The sequence below is a fragment of the Serinus canaria genome, chromosome 3 (assembly GCF_022539315.1).
Source record: "Serinus canaria isolate serCan28SL12 chromosome 3, serCan2020, whole genome shotgun sequence".
Classification (NCBI taxonomy): Eukaryota; Metazoa; Chordata; class Aves; order Passeriformes; family Fringillidae; genus Serinus; species Serinus canaria.
Window position 1 is genome coordinate 7,391,974 of NC_066316.1, and position 23,430 is coordinate 7,415,403.

Genomic DNA, 23,430 nt, shown 5'->3' on the forward strand with positions numbered 1-23,430 from the left:
AACTCAGTGATCACCTACAGCAACCAGAGTGTGGTATGGAAGCAAACTGCAGCATTAAGGAATGATGGATTTCACAGAGCCTCAAGGGAGCAGGTGCTGAGCAAGTGAGATAAGCACAGCCTGGGACAGGGGCAGGTCGAGTGCTAAAGTACAGCACAAACACAAGGGTGAGGTGGGTTAGAGGCAGACAGCAGAGCCCGAACACAGCACTGAGTGACTCAGCTGCAGCTACACTGCCACAAATTAATTTTCCTAGCGAGGAAGTGAACTACTATGGAAGAAATCTACAATTAACAATCAAGAAATTAACATCCAAGTCAGTCATATAAGTGAAGTTAGGGAAACTAAGAACTATTCATTCCAGTTATTTATTGTTTATTGAATTGAAAGAAAGGGAATACAAACATTTCTGTTAAGTGCTGTGCACTGACATGGAAAAAGTGTATTTTTTTTTAAAAAAATCCTAATAAAAACAAATCAGAAGTTAATGTAGTTCCAATTGAACAATTTTTAAAGATATGTTTAAAATACTACACATTTATAAAATAAAAAAGTTAAAACGGTGTTCTGTAAATAATTAGTAAAACAAGTGAAAATAAATACGAGACCCAAAGTTCTTATGTTTTTAATGTAATATAGCAAAGAAATTTTTAACTACTTAATAATATCTGAGAGTAACAAAAATCCAGAAAGTTTAAGAACGCAATCCTTTGAAACATTTAATATCAGTCCATAGCAAATAGTCATTACATACCAAAAGCTCTAAGTGTTAACTAGTTCCACCACAACTCCATATAAATCTTGACAATTTAGAAATCTTGAGATCAACAATAAAGTTCTTTTCTTGATCTCTACAGCTTGGTTTGTAAGTACATACATGCTTTGAGGATCCATTTTGTCCCATATGTTTTCAAGGAGCCAATAACTTTTTCCATCTGTGCCTAAAAATGTTAAGTTTCAAATCTAGCACATATACCCTAAGAATGAAAAATGTTTATGAAAAAAGATGGGGCACAATGAATTTCAAATTTATAAAAATATACTGATATTAACCAAAACCTTCTGGTCAAAGGACACTTCACATACACACGACTTAAAGTATGCAATAAAACATGACAAGTACCTAGAACATTTGGTTCTCTGTCTGTTTGTGGAACACATGCACACACACACTCACACCAGATGGGAGGAACACTCTCACAGATGTTTGACTGAATCCAGATTATCTGGATGAATAGACAGAAAACTTGGCTACAGTTTATTTCAACTAGAGGCAGCTACTGCAGCAGTAGTTCAACACTGCACACTTCAATTAAGTCCACCCTGTTTAAAAAAAGTGTCATAGTTAATGATTTTGCTTTCTAGACATCGTTAAAAGTAGCAGTTTTCAAAAATCAAGTATGGCAGCTGAAAATGGACTCAAGCCAATGTGGAAAAGACAGGAGGAGGGCAAAAGGAGGATTAGCCATTTATGGGATGGGTGTTCCTCTTAATAGTCGTCTCAAAAAAAATTAGATACAAGTGGATTTTGTAGCTAAAAATACGGACAAACTATTGAAAGTGCATTTTTCCTCCTCCCCCTTGAGTTACAGTAGTTTGTTTGTTGGTCAGTAAATCCTGCTTCTTATGTCCATTATTTTTTCTCTACCTCCCTCCCCATTTGGATCTACAACATATCCCCTCGAGCTACAGCTAATTGTACGAGTCCTGGCTTCCTGCTAAGGAAGCCTCACAACTGATTTTGGGTGGGAGTATCACTTAGCAGTGTAAAAATACACAACTAGACACCAACTCCCAACAGCAGACAGTTTTATTAAACATTACCTGGTTGAAGCCAAGTTGAGAAGTAACTGGCAAGATCTGGGCAGATTTCTAGCTTGCATCTTTGCTCCAATCATAAAGAGAAGTTAACTTTAAAGTTGGAGAACTTCAGAAGAGACAGAGGGAATTTAAAAACAAAAGGTGTCATTTCCCCCACTTCCCTCCCCTCCAAAACATGAACAGAGCTACCATTTTCCCTTTTGTGTTCCATTGTGCCTTGAAAATTACTTACCTGAACAGCTAAAGAACATTCAGATAATAAAATGCTTCAGCATTTTTATTTTTGAGATCTGCCTTGATAATAACCTGGGGCTACTGTGAATATCTGAAGCCAACAGGTGACCAGAGAAAGTTACAAAATGAGTACACACTTAACAGTATTTTCTTCTCTAAAACCATGGGCCTGCTGACTGGAAATACAGTAATTTATTGTGGGTGTGTACTTGTTCCAGCCTTACACTCCAGCCTATGAACATTTTTAAGCACATGGAAATTAATGTGTTGCAAATGAGCAAACTAATTTGGGTTTTCCCCTCCCCCCACCCCACCCCAGTCTCATTTTATCGTCTGTGCACAAAAAGTATTGGTACTTTTCAATCCACATAGTGTTGGAAAGAATTTAGGTTGGTCTTTCATCTCCAGGTTGGGATGGCACTCATTGCTACATCTCTAATGGCAGCTGCTGTGGGACTGAGTAGTGTGACAAAATGCAGATGACTCTCACCTTTCTGTCCTGCCTGCTCAAGGCCCTGAGGTGCCAACAGGCTGGCACTGGGACACTCTGGAAGCAGTGCCACCTGCTTGGAGCTTGTCTTTACATGGCATGGCTGCACCAGGACACTAAGGGAGAGAGGTCCCACACGTGCTGCTCCCTAACTCAGCTTCTAAACACCTCAGAGAGACAAACCAAGGCCAGAAGAGAGGGGCAGTGGTTTTGCAGAGGTCCTACATTTAAATTCCTAACTGCACTGCTGTGGAAAGCAGGCATCAGCCCACACCTTCCCCCAGCTGCACCAGGGAAGGAGTCTCTGGTTACTTATGGCCACCACACTGGAAATGCCTGAAGTGCATACAACACTTTAAATCTACACTTGAGATTCGATCCAGCCTTCACCACCTGCCTCAAGTTCCCACTTTATTTCCATGAGTACATAGTGATAGATCACTGCATGGGACATTAAGAGACATCAAAAGATTCTTCTCCTTACTCTCCCTAAACAATGTTTGGCTTGAAAACCTAAGTTCCAGAGTAAGACAATACTAGAGTAACTTCCAAAGATTCACATGCTGGCATTGCTTATGAACTGTACCATGTTTTGAACATGTAAGACATTTTACAATTTACTGTTTACAATTTAGGTAATTCATTTCTCCTTAAACCCCAAGGTTTAGCTTACTCAAATGAGTACCAAAAAAGAGTGACCATGAGAACTTGTCTGTTTTCCTGCAACATTAAGGCCACAGGCCTGACTCATCTTGCACTTTCTGAACTAGGAAGGGAAATAAAAGCTTCCTCCAGAACTGACTAAAGGAAGAAGGAACTGATGTATTACCTTAAGTTTATACACGTATTCTCAGTGCTGTGAAACAGTAATTGCTATCAAAGCATTCACCTCAGTTTTAAGGCTGAACATTAAGTTCCTACCTGGTTTTGGAGGTATTAGAAGACTCACATGTCAGATTTGGGGCTGGTTTCAACCACAGTATCAGAATCTTAACTCATGCTTAACTTGGCACACAAGGCAAGACAAACACACACCACTGGATGGCTGGAATCTAAAACAAAACAAAGAAAAGTCTAACCTGCTAACCTTTGTTTTCCTGGGAAACAGCACACTCCCATTCAGAGTGGCTACGCCTCTCTTCCCAGGAATTCCAGCAAACCTTCCCCCACCCTTCTTCCACACGTGACTAATAAGGACACTAAATCATTATCTCATGAAAGGATGAAGTCCAAACTTCTGCTCACAGGACTCTGGTGGCATGCCCTTCCCTGCTCCTTCTTTACTTTGCAGCAGCACCAACACTACCTTTCCACCCAAGGTGGCAAAAGGGAATCCAGTGCCATCCCATAATGGATTTGTGTGTAGTGCAGAAGCACAGAGATGCCAGGCCATCTGTTTATGTCAAAAAGAATAAATATTTAAACTATAAATGTTTGCTTTTTCTTAATATGGGACATTAGTGGAACTACTCCTAGATGTGTCAAGATGTTCACAGCACCAGCTTGCAACAAGGTCTGGGAGAGGCATTTAAATCTGCAAACTTAAAAGTATATTCTCAAGAACAATATCTGTCCCCCCCTGTTTATCAAATAAAGAAAAAATTTCCATCATAATACAAGTGTTTAATTATGATTTGTACGTAAATTACTTATACAAAGTGTTGACTTTGTGAAGAAAGGACTCTTTCAACACATTCTTCCCTCAAAGTGTAGTCTACCTTTTACACCAGCATTGTTGCATATATTTCTGTAATTAAAAAAACCAAAAGACTTCTTCTTGTTTCAGCTCTTAGACTGGTGGTGCAGTCTGAATGCTTTTTTCTCCTAGCTAATACAGTTTAACTGTTAAGATGGACAGTGAATTCATCCATCTGAAACAAGCTTTACTGCCTACATCAATCTCATTCCAGCCACTGCTTCTGATTGGGTCTCAGGCCACTCCAGAAAAGCATCAGTGATACCATGTTTCACAACACTTCTTGCATTGTTTTAATTCCAAATGTATACAAATGAAGTCATTTTAATCCTATAAATAATTTATTTTTAAAAAATTGTGCTGTTAACCCCTTTGCAGGGCAACGAGCTATGTGAAAAGTACAAAACTTTTTGTCAAATGTGATACTGAGAGTGCTTTTGACATAGTTCATTGGTTTATCCTCTCAATTGATAGATATACTGCGCAACGGGCAAGGCTAGAATCCATGAACCAAGCTGCAAAGATCTCAAGCTAAGTAAGGCGGAGAGAGACTTGAGAAACAAGAGAAGGAAATACTTTCCTATCCAATGTATACTCTTCAGACTAAAGCACTCTTTCTATCAAGCCTTCTAAACTGTTAAATAAAGTGTTCCAAACAAGCATTTAAACTTCATTACACAGAAGAGCAACAAGAACAGTAGCCTGCCAGACAAAAAGGCAGGAGGGAAAAATATATATACTGAGTTCAATGGTTAGCCTGAATGTAGCACAGTTCTTCACAACCGATGGGGGGGTAATTTCAACACGGTGTCCAACAAAGTTCTAAAGACGTGCTTCATCTCGACTGGTTACTATGAAGCAAAGGTGGTAAATGTTTGGCCCCAATTGGGCTTCAGAAATGGTTCTTTTTTCATGACGAGCATGTCTGTCCAGCTATCAATCATGTTTGTTTGCACCAAATCCCAAGCCATTTAAAATACGACTAATTAAGTTAAACTGAAGTCGTCTGCTCCAAATTCGCCATCAACTATCCATGCTACTGCATTCCTCTGAGCAAAAACAAAAACACAGAGAGAGAAAGAAATCACAGCTTGAAGATCTTAGCAACAGTTCATATTTCTATCATAAGGTAATTAATACAGTCTATTTACATACATTTTAACTGAACATGCACTAGTTAATGGATCTTATACTGTAGCTAAATTCCATGCTTAAAATTACTTATTTTAGATAAAATTATTCAGAACAATCTAGAAATTATTTTAGCATGTTAGGTGTGGGTACTCAAAAAGCATCTGGCCCAGAAAGACATAACACACATTGACATACAAGTTCATGGGGAGTGTGCTAATGACAGAGCTGTCTTATCACCCATTTAGGATTCCTAAGTGGTTAGGTATTATTCGTGCACCTATACCTCTTGTGAAAGCACTGCTGTGAGAAATCCATTTGTGGTTGGTTCGGTTTTGATGGCACTTACTAAGAAAGAGTGAGCAAGCAGCTCACTGGAGAAAACCAAACAACAAAAGCCACGAGTAAAACCAGCTGGAGGACAGGCTCTGACTCCTTATGGGGGCATTCCAGGTCTTACAGATTAGCCAGGCTGGTCCACCTAGTCCAAGACTAGAAGCACATGTATCAAAGCACTGGAGCAGGGAGAAGAGGTAATTCTTCCTCCTAACATCCTTCCAACTTTCAGCCAAGGGACATTCTGAACTAGAGGTGTTTACTTATCTACCAGCACTTAATGGATTTCTCTTTGATTACTTTGCCCAGGTTCCCCTTGGCGTCACATCCATGAGGTTCTGTGGCAATAGGATATACCATATATCATTTTATTGTCTCCTGTAAATTCTTATTGCAAGGCTGAATACGTAATGACAGAAGCATAAAAAGCACATAACAACTCCCCAGCTGTCATCTCCTTAATAATCTGGGAGAGGCAAGAAGGGCTGGGAACACCTAGGTGCATTTTGGCAGCAAAAAAATGAGCATTCCCTCTCCCTCTCCCCCGGACACATGTGGTTACTGATGGTTAGTAAGGATACAATTTTGTACAGGTTCTCTAGGGTAAAACTTCACACTCACTCTAGACATTGGAAATTCCTTTTGTAGCCATCACAATACCATCACTCAATTTGCAGTGCGGTTAGAATGGACTGTTTAAATTTTAATAACATTGTACATTACTAAACCTAAGCAGTGAAAGCAAGGTTTTTATGGAGTCTGCATAAATAAGTTAATATAACCCTAAGGTCTTAGTGACACCACAGTTTTCTACAGGGCCATGTCAGAACAATGCTGGAAATACCATCTGTGTCTTTATCATTCCACAAAACGAGTAACTCAGATAAAACCACCAATCATACACTAGAAAAAAACAAACCAAAGCAGTGACTAATTTTTCAGTAAGGCCTTTTCTGTAGATTTTTTTTTTTACCTTCAATATCCTGGTTGTCTACGAAAGGTGCTGGTCCCCATATCCTAACGGTGCCATCGTCGGAGGCGCTGGCCATCATGGCCGGGAGCTGCGGGTTCCAGCTGACGCAGTTCACCGTGCGCGTGTGCCCCGTCAGCTCCGCGATGGGCAGCTCGCTGCGCTTGTGCCAGATGTACACCTTGTGATCTGAGCCAAACACAGGGAAAGCAGCCTGAGCAGCACTGCCCTGCACACATCCACCTGTGGGGCTGACAGCACTCTCACACCTGCTCCCATTAAAACTCGAGTCTCCAGTGGGGAACAGCACTAACAAAATTGTTCTTTTCAAAGCGATCAAAAGAACGCAGGCAAAGCTCTTCCATTAACACCTGCAAGTCTACTACACTTGGTGTTTGAAGAAAAATGTTTGACTGTAATGCAAATAAGTCAACACAAGGGTAAAAAGAGAAACTAAACTGCTCTTTAATTACAGGTATGGAGTTGTAATCTTATTCAAAAGGAGGACTTGCAGATATTTTTTTTCTCCCCCTCAAATAATTGTATTTGCAAATTAGTAAATGCATTATAAAGTCATGAGTACTAAGAATAATTATAACCACCTCCTTGTGATGAGTAGCAGATAAGATCACAGCTCTATAGTTTATGAAAAACATCTTAATACTAAAAACCTGTAACACTCCAGAGAAAGTGCCAACAGAGCAAATGAGGGAGGGCTAAAGCTTAATGGCTCCAACTGGGAGCTATTACTATCTTTGACAACCATTTACTGTGTGGTATTTAGAGATATCAATTTGTACATATTGAAGTAGATGCAAATAAACCCTGCACATCCTATTTTATGATGGGAAGCTTTTAATTACTTTTAGCAACATAGTAGAAATAGAATAGGCAACTGGTTAGACACTCTACTGCACTGTTTAGAGAAGAGTCATTCTTTATAACAAACCACATTTAAGACTAAATGGTTATTCTTAAATAACCACTTAAGAATAACCATTCTTAAAGAGGAGGGGGGGGGTTTCCCAGCTGTAGACCAGCAGCCTGTAACAAGTCTGTGGGTTTACCTGTCCAGGATTGTTTGTGGAATACTCCAAACAGAGTTACATAAACTGGATAAGTATGTACTGCTAGAATTACACAAAAGCCTAGTATTGGGGTCTAGCAACCAAATGAAAGGATTTTGATCTATTTGAAAAGCTTTCACATAGATGCCACTGAAGGCTCAGCAAACAAACCAATCTTCCTCTATTCCTCCTCCCAGCCCCTTTTAAAACAACCTTGCTCTCTGATCTTCCTGCTAGAAAAGCCTCAAAGTTTTTTCCTACGTGGTAACTCCCTTGCCCTGTGCTGAACCAGCTCATTTGAGGTACCACCTTCACAGGTGCTTGTGCTGATGCAAATGTCCTGGCTGTGCTTCCATTCCACTTAGGATGTCAAGGGCACTGCACATCCATGCCATTCACCAAACAACACAATTCACACACTAGACACACAAGCCTCTGCTCTGTCAGGTAACCAAAGCCTTAAGACAAACCAGTACTTTGGTCTGGAAAAAACAAGATAGCTACGTTAAGGCAGCAGTCAATTCCTCTCTGAGACAGAGAACTCTATTTTCTTCCTTTGGATGCAATTGCCAGGAACACCCCTACCTAGCCTGACAAGATGTTTTAAGAAGTTATGACAACGTTATCAACCACTTTTTAAAGCCAACTATGAGAATGTAACCTGTTATTATTGTTCGCTTTTCTTTTAAAAATAGTCTCAGTAGGCACACTTGCACAAAGGCAACAGCTTCAGACAGTTCAAACCTAAGAACCCCTTACCTCCAGTTTCAACTACAGTGGTTTTTAAACAAGGAAAGTCAATAAACTGGGGGGCAAAAATGACTGGTACACTACAGTATCTACACCTGCACACAGTTATGGCTAAATCCTGAACTTTCAGGCACTCAGGTCTCACACAAAGAAGCTTGTCCAGCCATGGAAAAAGGTTCATTCTCACTGGACTGGAGGAGCTGTCCTTCAGTCATCTTCCACTGGATATAGTCAGAGAGTGAAACTTGATTTTATGTTAGATCTGTTTCATATTTTCCAAAAGCAGAGTAGGAAATGCCTTGGCCAACCTTGTTTCCTAAGAACTGTGAGTTACACAGTGCTCACAGTAATTTGTTTACATATTAGAAGTGTAATTCTTAGCCCTGCATGAGCTTGAATTCAAAGTGACCTCCATGGCAGATGATGGCACTACACCAGTGACAAAACCAAACCAATTCAACACATAAGCTTTTAACAAATTTCTACTCTTGCCACAGACAACTGAATAAAAACATACTTCAAAGCCTTTAATCACCAAGAAACTCTATCAGACTACGTCAACAACTGCCTAATTTGAGACTACCCTCTCTGTATTTTAAATGATTCTATGGAAATTAAAATAACCTCACCACACCTGTACCTTCAACAGGCAAATGAAGCTGTTACTCCCCAGAAGTACATTTTATTCCAACCAGAAGTCTAAATACCACACCACAAAAAAAAATCCTCAAGAACACCCCACCCACTTCTAATTAAAACTGTGCAGATGCTTTTGCTGTAGAGGAGGAACACAAAAGAGTCATTAATGTGTTCTACCTCTGCCATCCTCTCAGAAGATTCTGTCTGCCAGCCCACAATTACTTCTTGAAGTATGCCACAATCTCAGCAAGCCTCAAATTTATTTCATGAGCTACTTGGTTTGCTTTTATAATGTTGTTGTTAGCAACTGTCATCTCTAAGATGAAGGTATAGGAAGGATACAGTGTTCCAGTTTTCTGCACAAAGGAGAATGGCGTTACCTTCACTGCCACTCGCAATGAAATCTTCATTATGACCTCCAAAACACGAGTGAATTGTGTAAAATCCTTGTGTAACACCTTGATACTTTCTCACTAAAACTCTGTCTTGTAAGTCCCATAAGTGAACTCCCTGGAAGTAAGAAATTTAAAGAATGTTACTTTATCATTAGGTATTATTAATGGCATTCTTCTGAACAATGGAAAAATTAGACATGGAAGTGCATCACTTTAGAGCCAACTTTGATACTGTTAGTGGGTGAAGAGAATAAAGATGTATCAAATTACTAAACTCAACTTTCACTGTAGGTCCCCTACCACTCTGAAAGCTTTATTTTTACCCAAGGTTTCAAAAGCATAAATAGATAAATAAAATCTGTGTCCCCAGATGTGTAAAGTGCCACAGTTCTTGCTGTATCTGCCTTCTCAATACAACAGCCAGAAAATAACATTTAATAGTACCTATTTCCCAATATGAAACTCTTGACTATAAATCAGTCAAAAAAAAAAAAAAAAAAACCAGGTCTCAAGAATAAGATTGCCTTCTTGTCAGAGAATTAATGCCATGCTGTATTTATGAACATTAAGGCCTTCATATTACACAATACACAACTAGTTAATATCAAGCATTCCAACTCACATCTAAATATTTAAAAACAGGTAGCACTTGCAAGCAGATTTATTTCCATTTCCTTTCAACATCCCCAACTCACCTGAGTTGCTACATTTAACAAAGCTAAACGGCCATTTTTTGAAATAGTAAACGACATAATAGGGTGATCCTCTTGTACTCTGAAATGATAACACATGAGAGTCAAGATAAGCAGATAATGATGCAACACCAAGACAACAGGCATGTCCTGTCTCTGCAGTATGATCAGGGAAAAACAGTTCCAAATCTGAAATAAGGTATGACTCTATAAACCAGCATAAGCCAGGTCTGCAATACTTCTTTATAGTTAGGCCAAACAGCAAGACCAAAAGGGACTTCAGAACTCAACTCCTAAATTCAAGGCAGAATCTACTAAAATAGGTCAGGAATTGAGAGGACAAGTACTTGTGATGACAGAAATGCCAAAACATCCACCAGAAAACTACTCCAGTGCTCAGGAAGTTATTTCTAATAGCTGATCTAATGCTGCTTGCTGAAACTTGCTCACTAATTCTTGTCCCATCTTTTAATATTCAGAACATTTAACAACCTGTTTCCTATCCTGCCCCCCACACCCTTCCTCAATTTTCCTCTGTCACTAGGAAGCAGGAATTCAGAAGCAAACAAAGAGGCAGTTACATGTTCCTGTCTGTGAGATCCTCGAAGTTATAACCCCGAATTCGCTGGTGTGTGTCCGATGCTAGAACAGTTTTCCCATCACTCAAGCACCAAAGGCATTGTACTCTCACCCCTTCCCAGGAGTCAAGGAGATTACCATCTAAATCCTGAGCAGAAGGAAAAAAACAACAAACATTCAACCATTAGTCTCAGGATTTTGAGGAGATGTGACACAAGTAAAAATGTTTTTCCCTTTCTATTCAGACAACTGCTACAGAAAGAAACCTTACCCTTTACAAGGTAGGACCTAATGAATTAGGAGTTGGTTGTCCTAACCAAGGGCTTTTGTAGGAATTCATTCTGGAGAGCAGAGAATCCCTTCTGTCACTTACTTTCTCATGCCACCTGCACCCCATCACTGGGCTGACCTTCACAGTGAGGTCTGCATACCACATTATTATTCTGGGAACCAGTTGAAAAAATAATCAAGAATGTGGTGAAACTGTGGACCACGACCCCAAACCAGCACTAGTCAAGTAATGAGGGTTTCACATTTGTTTTCACTAAGCAAAGACAGCATGCAAAAGCTAAGAAAGATGTAGTTAAAATTCTGTGGAATAAAAACACTTGTGGACAAAGTTACTGCTTCTTATTAGTGTTTTTTTTCTGAAGCAGCTAAGAAAAAAAATTCCAGACCACAAACCCTCATTGAGGCAGGTCAAAGATGCTCAAACCCTTCAAAGTGCTCCATACAGAAGTGCTGCTGAAATATCTGCAATAATGTATTGCTTCTTTGAATTGCAAAGGATCAGAAACTTTAGTGTACACATATACAAACCCCCAAAAAGCACCAACCAAGCTTTTCATTCCTTGCTTTGCTTTCAAAGGGGCAGATGCAGAGAACTTACACACTGGTAGAACTGTCCACGCTGCCCTCCCGTTACAAAGCGCTTCCCGTCAGGATTCCAGGCCACACTTGTTAAACTGTCTTCATGAGACTGGCTCATCTTTGTCCTCAGCTCCCCAGTCTGGAAAATAAACAAAGGCAGCAGGGCCTTACACCAGAATCCTTTCCTAAAAAGGCACTGGTAATTTTATCTGATATCAATAGTTTGGAGGAGCATATATTTCAACAGGTTTATTAAAAAGCAACAAGTATTTATGAATAATGCAATGAAAAGGCAGAACTACTGTAGCATAGCCACTCGACTTTATTTGGGACAGTTTCTTTTGTCTCTCAAATCAAGAGAGATAGAATAGTTGGTGTGTCAAACAACTAAAAGATTTTGAGTGGAATGAAATCACATGAACAAGCCAAGAGAGAGACCAGCAGTATCAAATGAAGAAAACTCAAAACACTGAAAGAAAGGAGGCAGGGAGAGACCAGAAGAAAAGAGGTGACAAAATATATTTTAGCAAGAAGTTAGGAATATCACAGTAGTTAGAATGTTTTCCTCCTTGAGCTGAAGCTCTCCATGCCAAAATTTAGCTTTCATGCCTAGTGTATAAAGTCACAGTTTCACAAGACAAAGCACCAATGAGTGGCATTGTCAGCAGTGCTCCTCACTGAGCCAATTTAGTCAATTAAACAGAAAAAAAGTGTTCCAAGGGAGAAGAAAGGAAACATTTTTGTTTTAGGAAACTACATCAGTTCAGAGTCCAAGGCAGCACAAGGAAGTCTATACAGCTCTCAGCTGAGGCAAGGGAAGCTTTTATATCAACTCAAGTGCCCATAAAATTCAACAGCAGAAAGTGATTTTCAAATTCATGGAGGGAATGGCAAAATGCCCAAGTGCCTGATGGAAAAATGAAGTTCTGAAATCATAAATTGAAGCCTCTTTCACTGACATCACTGGGAGGTTACGTGAAGCGGAACAGTTTGCATTTTTTACTTTCCCTACTTGTTAAAATCATCAATGAGCAACTGCTTCCTTTCAATGATACTTCTGCCCTCTGCTTCTCTTGATGCATTTGCTGTCCTTCTCTTCAAGAGCTCTGACATCCTATGCATTTATGCCATCCCTCCTCAGAAATGATAGCAACCACCCACACAAGAATTGCTGCACAATCCCAGACACTTAGACCTGAACTCCAATTTCAGTTCTGTCCAAAGTGCAAAGAGCATTTGCAGGCTGCCATAATTATTTTTTCAAACTGAGAGGAAGGCAGCGAGATCAGCATCTCTTCTTTACACTCCCACCTCGGCACAAGCCTGCAGCGATTCCTTCTTTCAGGAAAGAATTTAGATATTGAAACAAAAGCAGCAGGCTGACCACAAAGTTTTGTTTTTCACTCTTAGCAACCACTTACTTGTACATTCCAGAGCCAAAGCTCAGAACAATCATCTGGGCCACAGGCAACAAGGTAGTTGTCATCTGGACTCCAGGCAATGTAGGAGACCCCGTACGCGTGACCTTCTAACGTCTTAAGGAGTTTTAGCTGGTGAGTGTCCTGGAACAAGAGAGGTGTTCTTGAGACACTGCAAATGAACTCCCACCACATTTCACACTTCCACAGCATCCATCCACAGCATGAGAGCTTTGACAGTTTACAGGGCCAGAAAATGAAAGCTCCTGACTTCAACCTTCAAAACAAGAACACTCATAGGTATTTTTGTTCCAATGTCCTCTGATTCTGAACACAAAACTCAAGAAACACCACTGAGTACAAAGTTTTACATTACATTACACTTGCCTTAGTACAGAAGATTTCTGCAGCATCAAGTTTTTCTACCTCTACTGGAATAGGAAAGCACTATCATCTGTATTAAGTTCCTTTCTTAAAAGTAAAGACATGTTGGAAACCTGTTCTGGTTAAACAGAGAACCAAAATCTTCACAGCTGCTGACAAGGGAAAACCTTGAAGTGCCAATATTTTTATAAACTTGCATCTATCTTGTGTGTGCTGCTCAAGGAAGGAGATTTACAGAAAGATATTTTTAAAATCTTTCTTGAGAGGTGTTCTTATTTCAGAAGCATTGCCTACAGCAAGCTGTTTTCTGCCAGATTTAGTGAATGAAGCATACTTGGCACATGCAGCCTCTTGTATCATCTCTATATTACAACTGTTTCACTGCTGCCTCCTCAGAGGAACTTGACTTTTCAAGAAGCTTGTAAAAATAAATAGTACAGCTAGATACTGTGAAACAACCCCACACTGGTTTCCTAAATACAGAAACATGCTTCAGTACAGTATTAGCACTGATTCTTGGTAACAGCATATACACAAGTAGAACAGAGCTTGTTAAAATGCTGACAAAATTATTTTGAAGCCTCTTGGAGAGGGCAATCAAATGGTCCTCCCTCTACCCACCCTCCCCCATTTTTTTCCATGCATGGCAGATGCTTACATCTCCACTTTTTATTTTCAAAAAGCGTGACTAATTTGAAAATCTAGCTTGATTTCTCTAATTGTCCCTTCTTTCTTTTTTTCAGTATTAATCAAGAGAGCACTTCTTGATTCTGAAGAGAAAGACCAGAGGAAGAGTGACACACAGGATTGTTTCCTGGGATCAGCTGTGAGGGATTTGGTGACTCTCAGCCAGCCTGCAGCACTGGGGGTTCTGCTGGCTGGAAAAAGTAAATTCCTCAAAAGAAAGTGAACTAAGAATAATCTTCAGAGTGCAGAGAACAGGGACAAATGAATGGACCTCCTCAAGACCCCTTTTCCATTCTAATCATTATTCCTGGACTGCATTGGACACTGCTGTGTCTATAGCTAAAGTGATTCCCAAGGAAACTGAGTCATGTCAGACATCATCTCACATCCTGGAGCTTGTCTGGAACAGATATTTTTTTTTTTTACAGCAGGATTAAAGTAGCCTGTCACTTCAGCATATTTGAAACTCATGAGGAACAAGATACATAAGATACTCCTCTTCTAATGATAGCACTCTGGGGCTGTTACTATCTTCCATACTGCTCTCATACTTCCCCCCAAATACCATAAAGCTGCTATACCATGCTCTAAAACAGCAGACAGTGGTATTTCAGGCAAACATCCCCAAATGTAGTCAACCTGCCTCCCACCCACCACCAAAAGAAATCTCAGCACTTCTATCCCTTACATACAGCTTTCCAAATTTTTGTTGGGTATGACAAGCAACTATTCAGGCATCAACTCAAGTCTGCAGTAGCTGAGCTCCTTGGCTGAAACACTAAAAACCTGTCAACAGTTTTCAGAAAATGCAGAAGGGATTTTTTTTAAGGAGTCTGTTAAAGGAGAACTCTTAACAAAGAAGATGCATGTTAGACAAGGTGATGCACAGTGTGCTCATCCTTTGTGCTCCACAGGGATTCTGCCACACTTCCTGACAGTCAAATAATGCATCCCACACAAACCTAGACAACTCAAGACACTATTTAATGCTGCTGAGCCTTTCAGAACTTTGAAATTAGCACATGGAAATGACAACAGAAGCATAGGTTAAGACAGTCTAGACGTGGCTGGGTCTTAGAAAAGAGTAAGAAATTCAAGGTATGAAAGTAAGAAAACACATTGGAGCAGTGTCCTTAAACTTTAAGAGGGGCAATGAAGAAAGAAAGGGAGAAATGAAGGATTACCACCCATGTGAAGTGTGTGTGGAAAAATCAAACACTGGTCATTTAAAACAGGGCTCTCCCACCACTTGCCCAGACATTGCTGGATGTTTGTTTCCATGTAGTTTATGCAAACAGAGAAATTCTGTACATCTAAAGCCTTGAAAATCAGATTACATTTATGGGTCAAAAGACCTTGTCAACTGCTACAGGAACTGTGAAAAGCATGTTCTGGCAAAAATGAAAGTGAATCACTTGATGTGGCCTAATGCTATTTAAGTATCCACCTGCTTGAAAGCATTGCAATTTTTTTTAAAGCACTCAAAAAAGGAGACAATAAAACTCCACAAACCCACTTTCCCACTAACAATTTTTTAGAGATTTTTTATACTTTGGCAACCCTTGGTCAAAAGGCTTAGTATAAACACTCACAAAACATTTATGTGGCTTTACTAAGCAGCTATTAGCTAACAATTCACTTCAAGATGTACTAATCAAGACATCTGGTATTAAAAACCATCAATTAGAAGAAAGATGTGCATCTACAGTCAACTGACAAGTTAACAGCAAAAAATGTTTCAACCTTAATTCACCTAAATTACTCTGTTAAAAAAAATTACAAAACAAAAACAAAACCAACAAACAAACACAGATTATTTCCAAACTAAATACAGGAGCCAGCTTTGCTGCTATGCAGCTCTTGGCCCAGAGCACACAGTCAGACACAGGCCCAGTCAGACACAAACCACAACAGTGTTATGCCTGGAAAAGCCATGGTGCCTACTGTTACTTCTGGGGCTACATAATATTTATGCACATGGAACAGGGTTTTCAAGTCCTCCCATCGTTTTAACAGGAAAAAGGACTCAGATTATACGGCTTCCTAACCTGAAGTGAAAGACAAGAAACTCAGATTCAAACCCCACCAAACACCAGTATGGAACTGCAGAATCCTTTCATTTTCCATCTCACATATCAGCCTGCAGCAGTGTGGTTAAAAAACCTTAAGGATCTTATTTCTGATAGAGTTTCACAAGCACTAGCAACTTCAAATGCTGTGTGTATATGTTCAAGTTTATTCCCAGTCTTCAACTATTATGAAATATATGGACATACTTTCATAATCACTTCTACAAGTCAAAACAGGCTTAGATTCACCAATCAATCTCTTTATTTCTATACCAATAGATATGTGTAGGAAAGATGTATGAAATATCCTACTGCTACGAGATTTGCAAGACTTACATCCAAGGAACGGGATGTAACAGGGCTACAGTACATGTCAGCCTGTCCTACAAAAATCCCACCATCCTAGCAGGAGAAAGCTGAAAGGAAAGGGCAAGACAAGTTCATTCCATTTTCACACTTACTGGATCAACCTGCCATATAATAACAGTTGTGTCCTTAGATCCTGTTGCTAATTTAGTGCCGTCGTTGGAGAATTTACAGAACCACACTTCGTTACAGTGCTCCGTTAGGATCTGCTGGGTATAGCATGGGAACTGTTTCCTGGGAAAACAAAGAGATGCAGTCACACATTCAGAAAAATCTTACTGCTTTCTTATAAGTCAAGCTATTAAAAAAACCCACTCAAACAAAAACCTTATTTAAGTGCAAGGCCAGACAACTTAGAAACCCCCTCTATTAACAGCTGCTTCAAGTAAGTACAGAATGAAGTGTCTTACCTGGCAACAAGCTCACACCATTAAGTCATCATAATTAACCATAAGAACATAGAACTGCTCTTATTCACCTACATCATTTGTTATTCTTTCATGTAACTTGGAATTAAACTGACCTCATCAGGAGTGTAACAGTTTATTACAATATCATTTTCTACTGTATGGAAAATACTATAGTATAGGTCTCTTTGAACCATAGGTGCAAGGTTTTTACTCATGAGGTTTTTGTAGGTATCTAACTCACTTAGCTACATCTTGCTAAGAAATTATTCTTACATAGAACTTCCTTTTGCTGATTGTGACCTTGCAATAAACTAGATGTTTCTTTGCCTTTGTTTTGTCATTTTTCACCTTTGCAGGATACCACATACAATATCTAAGCATAACTAGCAAGATACCATTGAGCTCTCAGCTTGAACAGTTCTCCCTCACAAAATCTAAACTATTTCGTAAAATGCTGAGTTTATCAAACAAAATATTACATGATAAACTACTGAATAAGATCCAAACATTCCTCTAGAACCAATATTTAATATTCTAGTTACACACAAAAAAAAAGCTAACAGTCAAATTATTAAGTTAGGTGAGAACTGGAGACAAGTTTTATTTGATTTAAATCGTGCCTACAAGCTCTCAAATAGGAATTTCAGAGCTAAGATAAAATAAATGTAGGCTTTTACGGCAGATGTCTTCATTTTGAAATAATGCTGCAAGAGGTACAAGTTCATTGTTCAGATGCATTAAAAGATAATCTCTAACCACAGACACATTTTCAACTGCAGGGATGCTGAAGTAGTTTAGTCTTAAGCTGAGTTTTTACAGCACCCAGTGCAAGAGGGCAACACAACTCTGATGGGACACAGTGACACTATGGGAGTGATGGTGCCCTCGAATGTACAGTTGTATTTATCACTGCAGATTAATTGGCTAAAAAAAGCAATCAAAAAACAACAAAAACACATCACAATCCACCCACCAAAAGTCAAACAAGCCCCCCAATTAATTTACGCAGAAAACTTACTTCCTACACATTAATGTTTATAAATACAGTTTGGTAGCAGCCAGGCTGACAGACATTTAAAAACTACTTCTTCACTGAAGCTAGAAAAAGTTCTGCTTCACAAAATGTCTGTACCCTCCCAGTGCATTTCTTTTTATTAGAAGAGGCTTCCTAGCCTGTGCTTCAAGGCTTTCAAGCAGCACTGAACAACCATATAGTACATATATATATATATATATATATATATATATATATATTTGGCTTCCTTGGATATGTCAGTACTTGTTTACAGAGAAACACAAGTGTGTTCTGCTCCTGCTTTCAGCTGACCAGGAACTACCTGGTTGCCCCTGGAAGAACACTGAACCCAAGGTAAAAAAAGCCCCACCCATTAAAGAAGACTCTGTTTCCCTTTAAGTCTAGAGGGAAGCAGGCAAGCCCTTACACAGAGATGTGCACCTACAGGAGCAGTGTTTCATTATTATTTAGCCATATTGTTATAAATTAATGTTTTTGCTCTGAGCAGTAACTTGCCCTAGGAGGTAAGGCTGCATCCATAATTCACACGAAGTACAAGGGGCATGCTGTGTCCCAGGAAAGTCTTTTCATCTCATTTCATTTCAAAATAATTCTCTATGGAACAACAGCTCTTCCATCTTAAAGCTTAAGAAAAGCAGCCAAGGTTTTGTAGACACGAAAAGCAAGCAGGATAACGGTGGAGCACACCATTTTTACCTTCAGATCCTAGAAGGGGTGACACACAGCTATTAGGGCTGCTGCAGACACATCCCAATACTGAATTATGCTGCTCACAACCCAGTTGGATCAAAGTGCCCCCACAAAAAGTCCTCTTCACTTAACTAGTGAAACAGAACTCAGCAAGTTTGACTTCCCAGATAGCAAAGCCACATTAAATAGCCTGGCTGTGGAAGCAAATAGCAGCAGTCTTGAAACAAGAAACCAGAACCAGTTGTCTTAACAGCTTCTGGCAATTACAGCTTCTGGTTTTGGCAATTACATATTACTGAAGCTCAAAGCTTTTTCTTCATCTTTTTAAAAGAGTTTCATTACAAATTGTTCTGTTCAGCACAAAGCACCTGAATTATGTCATTCACTTACTGAGATAAAGCATCTAATAAAGTTTACTGTTGTTGTATTTACACAAGTTCAAAATTATAGAATAAAACACTAAATAGCTACCTTTTTATTCCCTGTACATACAATGAAAGACTTATTCCTCAACAAACAAAAAAAGCAAATGAACAAAAAAACCCCAACACACCCAACTAGGCTGAAGGTTCTCAAAACAAAAAGCCATCATCCCCAAGAGTACCAATTCTCTATATCAAAATCTATGGCACAATAACATGAAACCCTTCACTCCCAGTAGTGCCCTCACTCATATCTCCCACTCTTATCAAGAGAGTTTTATAGTTGAAAATCATTTTGCCTCTTAGTGCAATTCAAGCATGCTTAACCAAAACATAGCCACAAGTCCAAAAGGGATTAGTTCCAACTAAAAATGGGAAAGTTATCAGTGTTGCATCAATTAAGCAGCACAGGACTTGAACTAAGCTTTTAGACTACTGTTACTTCTGTCACCATCAAAATTTGGCTTCTGATGTCTAACTCTTCTCACTATGCCCAAGCATGGCAGCAGTACAGCACACCACAAACTGGAGCCAGACCCCTGCAACAGGCAGCTTCTAGAGGATGAGGACAGAATGGAAGCCTTTCTTTTAAATGGATTTTTTGGTACTTTTTTGGTTGGGGTTCTTGTTATTACAGTAGCCATGAGTATCTATGTATATACACAGCAAATATGCAAATTTAGGAAGTACTACTTTAGCCAAAAAAAAAAAAAAAAAGAACCTTACAAAACAAAAACCCAAACTATGGCCAAACTTATGTCAGCAAATAGATTCTGGTGGGGGAAATTCAAACTCAGATTTGTTGCATATAGTATCTTTTCTATCTGGCTCTCTGTAGCCTGGCTTCAGTAAATCAAGCTCTTCACATGATCTGGAACGCTCCTTGGGATTTGATTAGTAATATCAAACCTGTTGCACAACAGCCAATACTACTCAAGGACTTGCTTAAAGGTTAAATCTCTTCTAGCTAGCCTGATTTTAAGACTCACTTCTGAAGGAGGGAAACCACAATACCAGTACATGATCATTTCCAATAGCTCTTAAAATGGGCAACATTCAAATGTTTGCACAGACATATACAACTGCTGAAACAATGCAATGCAGCAAAATTGTAGGCTAAAAGACTACTTAAATATATTAAGTGCCAAAGACACTTAATTTTCAAACCTTAAGATGGCTACAGCAAAGTACTATGGAAGTCTGCATCTTTAAAAACTGACTCCAAGTAACCCAAGAATGCAAATCAAAGCATCTGAGTTCAGAAAATTTCTATAAGCAAGTTTATCATTAACTTCCTCAGATGAGCTAACCTTCACTGAAAACAATTCCCCTGAAAGCCCAAGTGTTAGCCTGTTACATGGACAAATATATAAGGATATCCCATACAGCCCTTATTCCCTTAATTCACCATGCACAGCACAGCAGTTTTCCATAAAAGCTACACTGAGTTTTAGGTCCTTAGCCAAGTTTTGCTGGATGAGGAAAAACTGCTCAAGTCAGCCATTTGTTAAAAACAAACATCTTCCTGTTTCATGTCTATTAAGAGTATTGCATTTTGAAGGTTCAGAAGCTGCCTCCATTTTGTCACCAAAAAAAAAAGTTATCCAGACAGTCTAAAGAGCCAATACAAAGGATACAAAGGTATAAGAGACACTCAATTCTTACTACCTTACAAATCTGAGAAAATAGTTCTTTTTAATATTCATGTTAATATATTATGTAACTCAAAAATCTACTGTACATTTCTCCTCTGTCTTAACCTTTGTGTCTAAAAGCACTTATGTCCACTCCTAAAGTTACAGCAGAAAGCTGAGTTGTTAGAAGTATGGTTCAGCAGGCTTCCTACAATCCAGTAACCTTGAAGACAGAGTCTGGGTAAGGAACACACCACTGAATTTCTCTGTGTGAAAAAACACAGCAATCCTGTGTTGATGAATAAATAGACTGGAAACAAGTGGCTATGGATTAGCATAGCAGTATCATCTTTTTACACCAATCTGATTAAAATTTTTAACCTTCAGTCTGATGCCATAGCCTCACATCCAGCTACCAAAATCTCCTCTACTGCTCACCTCCACTGCTCATTTAGCGAAACTGCTTTTTCCCAGTAAAATCCTGTTAAACCAGCTCAGAACATTTCTCATGTTTCTGACAATCAGATTATTTTAAAAGACCAAGAAAAGACTGTCCATCTCAGGAGTCTGGGAGGTTTCTTACCTACTACAAACGTGATCTATTAGCAGCGAGACAGAATCTAGATTGCTGTCTAGTTTGGTGTTGTGATATAGGCACCGGTCCCGTTGGAGTTCCACTGCCTGGCGCAGCAGGTTCTGTAAACGCCTCGGAGGAAGCATCACTGATGGGGGCAGGTAGGCTTCAGAGGAGTTAGGAAGAAAAAATAAATAAATGAAGTATAAAGGACTTCTCAAAAGCAAGTTATAAGTAAGAGCATACTTTGATTTGAGTGGTTTTGGAAGAAACCTTAGTAAATAACAGCATGCAGCTTGTTGAATTTGAATGTACAGCTATACACCTGGAATTAGAAGCATGAACTTCTGGGAAGCAGAGCTGTATGCAAGGTATTTGTTGTTGTAGAGTGCATTGTCCTGGCCAACAAGCACCATTTACAGAAGCTAACTCAAACCTCAGTATTTTACAAAATCTACAATGTTGTGTAACAACACCATCAGCTGGGTTCCTTTAAGGAATTCTCTATCAGCACTATGAAAATAAAGAATACCATGGGTTTATAACTTTGGTCCAGAGTATTACAACAGCAACAAGAGAGAGGAGAAACCACAATTCAGAGCAAAGTATGAGACCACTATCAACCAGTATCACTACAGGTTATAGGCCACACTTAGTTTCCACCACTCACTGTGGCAGGCATTTATAACACACACACCCCCCTCCCTAAACCACACATTTAATCACCAAGGTGTATCACTACTGCATGCAGCAGAGCTAAGAACAGTTCTTATTACAAACAGTTTATCAGAGACAGCAAAAGCTGAAGTACAGAAGATCAAAGGGTAAATAAACCTAAAGGTATCCCCGTGAACCAAGATATACAAAAAAAACAACCAACCAGCAAACACAGTCAATTCCCTGGGATGCGTAAGTTATACTGGATTTAACAGAGATGAGAAGAAATTCTAAACACTAGAACATCTTACTCTGGAGTTTGTCCAAAAGTTTAGATCTGGAAGCTGTTCCTTTCCCTTCCCACTCAGCTTTTGCACGCAAGTCTTCTGCATGGCTACACATCAGGTACCTGTTTCAAAAGGGCACATATACCAACAGACCAAGGCTTTTTGGAATCATTCTTTTCACTTTTAAGCATGATACAGATCATAACATTTTTAATGAACTGGGAACAGGTAAGTTAAGCTTGAGATCAACAGGGAAAAAGGCAGGGAACTATTTCACACAAACACACGTCTTCTGAACAAATGCCTGCAAACTGCCCATACAAAAACAAAACAAAACACAAACAATTTTAGGATGGTAGAAATGTCTTATTTTCATCTAATAACAAACCAGATTATACTCATTTAAATTTTAAGGTAACTGGCTAACAATTCTCAAGACAGAAAACTATACATATCTATTAATTTGGGTTCTAGTAGTATTAAAGTAAATCATCATCAGGTTGTTTTCAAGCATCTGAACAAAATACTGTCTACTGAACAGCATTCTTCACTCAGCATTTTATCACATCTCAGTACCGCTTCTTATCTACCAGGATAGTAGCTTTAATACAGCTTGAGTCTTCACAACATCAGCTATCAAAAGCTACAGAATTCCTTAAAAAACATCTCTGCAAGAGCTCTCAAAGTGCAAACACTTACCCACTGAGGACATGAATGCGTTCTGTGTTATATTTCAGAGGCGTCAGTTCACAGCGTAGAACCTGAAGTGCCTCCAGGACCTTGCCATCCTCCAGGTATTCCAGGTACTTCTGCTGCAGCAGCAAAAACTTCATCCTCTGACATGACAGAAAGCAGCAGTCAGGGGAAAAAGGTTGACTGAAGTTTCAGAAAACGTTTGAGCCTAAACAGAACAGTAGAAACCATTCTACTATGCCCTTCAGAAAGACAGCTCTAAGTAATGTTTCATTACTCAATTTCTTTTGCTGGCTTTTCAACAACATTGCAGCAATTAAGCTATCCATGAATTTCTTCCCTGCCTGATGGGGCTCCAAGTAGTTCCTATCTCATTCCTCAGATCTCCCCTGCAATTGTTCCCATTTTCAGCTGCTCTCTCTTTAGTCATCAT

The 23,430-nt window shown here is 39.2% G+C and overlaps 1 protein-coding gene across 2 annotated transcripts in view; it reads right to left on the reverse strand.

Moving 5' to 3' along the window:
• Positions 1 to 354: 354 nt before the first annotated feature.
• WDR26 (WD repeat domain 26) overlaps positions 355 to 23,430 on the reverse strand; it is a 31,676-nt gene continuing 8,600 nt past the window's right edge. For both annotated transcript variants that reach the window (XM_030235869.2, XM_009093760.4), the window contains exons 4-14: positions 23,004 to 23,140; positions 22,329 to 22,426; positions 21,370 to 21,526; positions 16,690 to 16,828; positions 13,092 to 13,232; positions 11,690 to 11,809; positions 10,803 to 10,948; positions 10,225 to 10,303; positions 9,515 to 9,644; positions 6,682 to 6,867; positions 355 to 5,290 (exon numbers count right to left, since the gene is read on the reverse strand). In XM_030235869.2, coding sequence (XP_030091729.1) covers positions 5,265 to 5,290; positions 6,682 to 6,867; positions 9,515 to 9,644; positions 10,225 to 10,303; positions 10,803 to 10,948; positions 11,690 to 11,809; positions 13,092 to 13,232; positions 16,690 to 16,828; positions 21,370 to 21,526; positions 22,329 to 22,426; positions 23,004 to 23,140 — 1,359 coding nt within the window. In that variant the 3' untranslated portion in view covers positions 355 to 5,264. The remainder of the gene's footprint in view (positions 5,291 to 6,681; positions 6,868 to 9,514; positions 9,645 to 10,224; positions 10,304 to 10,802; positions 10,949 to 11,689; positions 11,810 to 13,091; positions 13,233 to 16,689; positions 16,829 to 21,369; positions 21,527 to 22,328; positions 22,427 to 23,003; positions 23,141 to 23,430) is intronic.